Below are 6,000 nucleotides of genomic sequence, written 5' to 3'. Positions count from 1 at the left end.
ATAATATTTTCAAGACAATGTCTACTGCAGTTTAAAAATCAGGCTATTTTTAAAATTTTACCTAATGAAACAATGTTTGATGTCCAAGTAAATTTTTTATTTAATTTTTTGGGGTGACAAATAAATGTAACAGTCATGTGCCGGTTTTGATTCTGGGTATCAAACGATCGGGGTTTTTCAAACAATCGTTGTTTTAAAAAATTTCAGAAACCCACGTTTTTTGAAAATAAAACTCAAAACTTTGGTGATTGCAATATGAATATCAAATGATTGAGAATTTTTCATACATTTCGTGATTAATAACACATTATTTTTTTGAAGATACTCAAAATATTCAAAGAACTACGTATTTTAGAATATTTTAAGTGATAGCAATATGCGTAACTATAAGTCGTGAATTTACAAACATGTTGAAAGTTTTTAACTTTTTTTTAATAAACTCAAAAATTTCACAAAATAATGAACTTTTGAAAAAGTACAGAAATTTTTAGTTTTTCACAATATGGGTATCGAATGATTAGAATTTTTTCATACCTTACAAAAAAATTCTAAAAAATCTTATTTGGAAACACATTTTTTTAAATAACAGTTAAAAAAAACGAAAAGACGGATCTTTTTTGCACAAAATAAAATTTATCGAGTATGGAATAATTTTGAGTTTAATAATCAGGCAACAACAATGTTTTGAAATCATTATGACATCCGAAAGGTATGAAAAAATCCCGATCATTTGACACTCTTATTGTTATTTTTTTTTATGAATACTTAAATCAGAATTTTGGTAAAAAACTTTGTAAAAAAAGAAAAACTCTACAAATACGGCAGCAAAAAATTATTTTTAGATTTATCTGATAAAGTATTTAAAAATGTTATTTTTTTATTTTTTATAATGTTTATTTATTCATTTTTAATTAATTCATATGAATTCGTAACGCTTAAAAAAATATTTAAACTGTTGGTTACTGCAATATGGGTATCAAATGATCGAGAATTTACAAACAAATTAATTTTTTTTAATAAACTAAACATTTTCACAAAACTACGAATTTTTGTACTGAAAATTTATATTTTTTACAATATGAGTATCAAAAAATAGAGATTTTTTTAATAACATTGGAAAATTCTAAAAATCAAAAAAAAAACTATTTTTAATAATTAACATTGTTATAAAAAAATATTTTTGAGGAAACATACGAAAAATTTAGTGAATGCAATATGTATGTAAAATGATTTGAATTTTTTCTTTTGCATTTTGGAAAACCTTTCAACTGAGATCAATTCATCAGCCTTTGCAGGGATTTAGATTTGCTTGTTGGGTGCTCTTTAAGGGAAAATATATTATGAGAACCTTTCAACATTATTTATTAAAAATACTAGGGTTTTAAATACAATTTTAAAAATCTGTAGTCGAAGCCAAATGCTAATCCTATAACTTCAAACCCAAAATTTTACAAAACTACGAATTGTGTTGTTTTTTTGCAAATAACTCATTTTTTGAGTATGTTTTCGAAAATACGAAGTTTTGGGATAATTCTGAGTTTTTTTTAACATTATTACTCTAGAAAGGTATGACAAATCCCGGCCAATTGTAAAAACCAAACAATGGTACTTTTTCTAAAATACGTAATTAAAAAAAAATAACCATTGTCAAAAAAAGCAGAATTACCATGTATGAAAAAATTTAAACTCTTAAAATACCGCGGCAAAAAAACAAAATTTCAACTATTTTTCTGTTTAAGTATCTGATACTATTTTAAAACTTTCTTTTTTTTAATCAGCTTGAAATTATTTTTTGTATCTATCACCACCTCAGCCACCTAATTCCACCTCCCTCCCGCATCCCACCGTGTTCAACGTCCAACATTTACGTGGGTTTTTAAAAAAATATACCTCACACCTACACCGCTGATGCTGTACACACTCACACCCCCCTGGCATTCAAACTACCCACACACTCATCCCGTTCCCCCGGGCACACTTTTATAACGGAACATCACCCGCGTCCAGCTGCATCGCCGCCGCCGCTCCCCCTCCGCCCAAGCTCGGCGGTTTGTTCAGCTTGTGTCAGATGTCCGTCGATTCCTGGCCGTCGCCGACGTATCCCTCGTCCGGGCTGTCCGCCAGCGGTCCCGTGAGGTGCCTCAGCTTGCCGTTCTCCGTCGCCGCCGATTCCTCCTCCTCTTCCTCGCGCTGCTCCGGAATGGTGTCGTCGTCGGTCGTCTGGGCCCCGACGCATTTTTTCAGCACCGGAGGGGGTGCCGTTGAGCTCGAGGGGCTCGCCATCACTGCGGGGGGAGGTAAGTATCGGTTGAAGTCTTGACCGGGCTGGGTTGGTTGGAGCTGGATGAGTTGGGGGTGATAGCCGGCGGGTAGGAACGCTGGCCACGCCGTGGCAGGACCCGGGTTGACGCAGAACGTCGCGGTGGCGCCGGCTTGCGGGTTCATGAAGGCTAGCGCTGGGGGTTCACCCTTGTAGCCGTCCGGGGGCGAAGGGAATTGACTTGGGTTGGTGGCGGAGCCGTCACTGTTTGGCTGTGGGTAGCCTTCGGCTGTGTATCGGATATCGCCGGGACCGCCGCCACCACCACCGCCGTAGAATTGGTAGGTTTGGGACGTCCGGGTGATGAACTCGGCGTCGTTCGAGTAGCGGATCTTGTTTGCGTTGGGTTGGCCCTTTTGGCCTCGGTTGTGCGGCAGCGTTCGGAAGTAGTTGACGGGCGGTCCGCCGCCTTGGGTCATCATGTTGAGGTCTATCGGGTACCCGTTTTGGTCCAGGAAGCATCCCGGGCTGAGGTGGATGTCCACCTGGTGTTGATACATGTCCTTGTTGACTCCACGTGGCAGTGTTGAGAGGGCGGAGAAGCGGGGACCCATCTGGCGAACGGCCATCGTGGGTTGCTGGAAGTAGTTTTGCTGATAGCTGGCTTCACTGCTCGCGTCTTGGACGCTGCTCTGCTCGTCGGAGTCTTTTTCGCCGACGTCTGAGTCGAGATGATCCTGACGGGGTCGGATTTTGTTCCCACTTTCGGCGTCGTTGATCAGGTCTGGGTTCTGATCCTGGTAGCTACGTGCCGACGGAGGACTGCAGAACTGGACCTGGCCTCCGGCGAGTGCTAGGTTGTTCATGCCGGATTTGTCGTGGTTATTGCCGGTGCTGAGGTATAGAACCACGTCCTGCTGGTTGCTATCCCCAATTGATACCGTCCCGTTGATCTTGGCACAGGTCAACGGTTCGCCGATGTCGTTCGTGATGGACGAACACTTTTGGCTTGTGGTAGTGGTGTCGGAGCCTGATTTTCCACGACTTTTGGAGCGTCGCTTACCGCTAGACCGGCTACATCTACAGATGATGATGCACAGTATGAGAAACAGTAGAAACCCGGTTGCGGCACTAGCGCCGACAATCACTAGAAAGTATTCCTGCGAGAAGGTCACCTCTTCCACCACGGGTTCCTCCTTCACTATCACGTGCAGGGTATAGTTGGCTTGAACGCGTCCCGCCGAGTTCTCCGCGATGCAGGAGAACGTCCCGTTTTCGTCTGGACCGGCGTTGAAGATCAGCAGTTCGCTGCGTTTCTCCTCAGCGGCTCCAGCGTTGTCATTGTAGTGGTACAGATGCAGGTTCGGGGCCAGCATGCTGTCATTTTGGAGCATCTGACCCTGGAACCACCACGAGACGATGGGCTCCGGAATGGCGGTAACCGTGCAGGTCAGCGTCATGTTACGGCCTTCGGCGATTTCCCGGTACAGGGAATCGGGTGTGATGATCGGGAGACACGCGAGGTCTTCCTGGCGGACACTCTTGATGGTTTGACCAGCAAGTCGGAGTGGTCCGGAGCATTTGGGTTCTTCCCGTTGCGGGACGTTGAAACTGTTGAGCCAGGTGTGGACGTCCAGCAGTCGGCAGTCACACTGCCATCGGTTGGCTTGCAAGTTGATACCATGTAGGGATCCGGGGAGTACGTGGTTCCCTTGGATGGTGGTGATACGATTCCCGTCCAGCCGGAGCCACTCCAGGTTATCCATCCCGATGAAAGCCTCGTCCTCGACCATCTCGATCTGGCAGTTGCTCAACTCCAGGGTGGTCAAGAAGGAAAGATGTTTGAAGGCGTTGGTACGCAAGGTTCGGATGGGGTTTCCGCTTAGCGTTAGCCGCATCAACGCCGGATAGTCTGCGAAGGTTTCCGTCGGCACAACCGGCAGCATGTTCTCCGACAGGTCCAACTCCACTAGATTGGTGAGTCCTCGGAACGCCCGGTCATGAATCTTGATCAGCTGATTCCGGGCCATGTAGATCTTTTGCAGGTTGATCAAATCCATCTTCTTGAACCGCTCACTCTGCAGTATCGTCAGTCCGTTTCCGGAAAAGTTCAACACCTGCGTGCCGGGGTCCATCCCCTCCGGTATCCGGCTCAGCATTCTCCCTCCACACTCCACCGTCTGCTTGCCACCTTTCCACTTGCACACGCACACCTCCGACGGGCACCCGTCCACTCCGGTCACCAGGCGCATCGTGTTGAACAGTGTGCCCAGAATCACCAAGGTGAACCACATCTTTCCTCCCTGTTTGAATTGCCACCACTTCTTCGAACTTCAACTCTTCAACTTCGACAGTGCCTCACTAATTGGGCTTTTCATTTTCTTCCAACCTGCTGTGCTGTGCTGCTGCTTCCCTTCGTCGAACACTCTCGATTTCAAATTGGATCTTATTTCCCGGCCACCACTTTTATTCCACCCAATTCACTTTCATTTCTTCTCTCGATTATTTTTTTTTCTCCCACGGAAACCGACTACAAATTGGATTTCTCCGTCGAAGAATATTTAAATTGAATGTTATTTCTTTGTACTCGTTTTCTCGCGCGTTTTTTCTTCTTCCCGTGGGCTTATAACAAAGTTCTGGTAACTCTTCTTTTTTCTCGCTTGACTTCACTGCGGAAATTGAGTTTTTCATTCAACCGCACCACTTTCCACACCAAACCCTGCACTCAATCTCCTCAGACATAAAACACTAATCTATGAACACTTTTTCTTCCTTCCTTCTTCCAAGGCCCGCCTGCAACACTGCAGTTTTTCGCCGCGCCGTCGAGGTGCTCGTTCAAAAGTTATTTGTCTTTCATTTCCACATTTTCCACACCCCGCTCACGTTCTGGACGACCTGCTGCTCCTGCACACACTTAATTTCCAGCCGAGGTGACACGTCCGCCCAGTCCTTGCGGCCAGATCTTCATCGCGAAGTCATGTCGAGACTGGAACTAGCCCGGCGAGCAGATTCTCATCCAGAGTCATAATCTTTTTTTTTTCTTTCTCCGGGTTAGGCGTTGGCCAGGAGACACTACAAAATGTCAAGCTGCTGGGGCGCGATAACGAGCGTTTCTTCCCGGGCTTGGCGGTGTAGAATCGCAGGACCGACCTGCAGGCGGTGGTGATGATGATGCGACTGCAGATGGCCGCGTCCGGGTTGCACTGTAAATGGGAGAAAAAGGAAAGCGGGTTCGTTTTAGTGGCGATTGTTGAAGAAATGAAGCAGCGAGTTTTTCGCTCGTGTACACGTGCTGTACCAGAGTTGATGAGGGACATAATGGCAGGTGTGCTACGGTTTTAATGAGAGCGCAGCGGGGAGACGTTCGTTAAGGAAGAGATGAGCTTATTGAAAGGTGTATGCTAATTGGAAAAATGTGAACCGTAAGAATAGTGTACGGGGTACTGAACTGTCAAGGGGATTAAATCTCTCTAGTTTGAAAACATAGAAATTTGAAAAAAAAAACCGAAATAACTGGCACATTGTAAAAATATTTTTGACTTGAGTTGGATGCACTGAATGTTTTCTTTTGGTTCTAAAATGGTTGTAAGGATTAAAAAATGCCATTCTGATACGACTTTTTTTTAAGTAAAAGTGTTTGCATCATTGTTTTTCTGTTTTTTTTTTTTCTCAAAACCTGTTTGTGAAGAATTTTCCATCTGGAGGGGAATATGCTCATTTTTGGGAGGTAATAATGCAAT

General features: G+C 44.3%; 1 protein-coding gene across 2 annotated transcripts in view; it reads right to left on the bottom strand.

Moving 5' to 3' along the window:
* Positions 1–1,601: 1,601 nt before the first annotated feature.
* The window catches only part of LOC120422592 (uncharacterized), a 127,160-nt gene continuing 122,761 nt past the window's right edge, over positions 1,602–6,000 (bottom strand). For both annotated transcript variants that reach the window (XM_052707716.1, XM_039586086.2), the window contains one exon: positions 1,602–5,463. In XM_052707716.1, the coding sequence (XP_052563676.1) occupies positions 2,065–4,554 (2,490 nt within the window). In that variant the 5' untranslated portion in view covers positions 4,555–5,463 and the 3' untranslated portion in view covers positions 1,602–2,064. The remainder of the gene's footprint in view (positions 5,464–6,000) is intronic.

Source organism: Culex pipiens, chromosome 2 (assembly GCF_016801865.2).
Source record: "Culex pipiens pallens isolate TS chromosome 2, TS_CPP_V2, whole genome shotgun sequence".
Lineage (NCBI taxonomy): Eukaryota > Metazoa > Arthropoda > Insecta > Diptera > Culicidae > Culex > Culex pipiens.
This window is presented reverse-complemented; position numbering and strand designations above follow the sequence as displayed.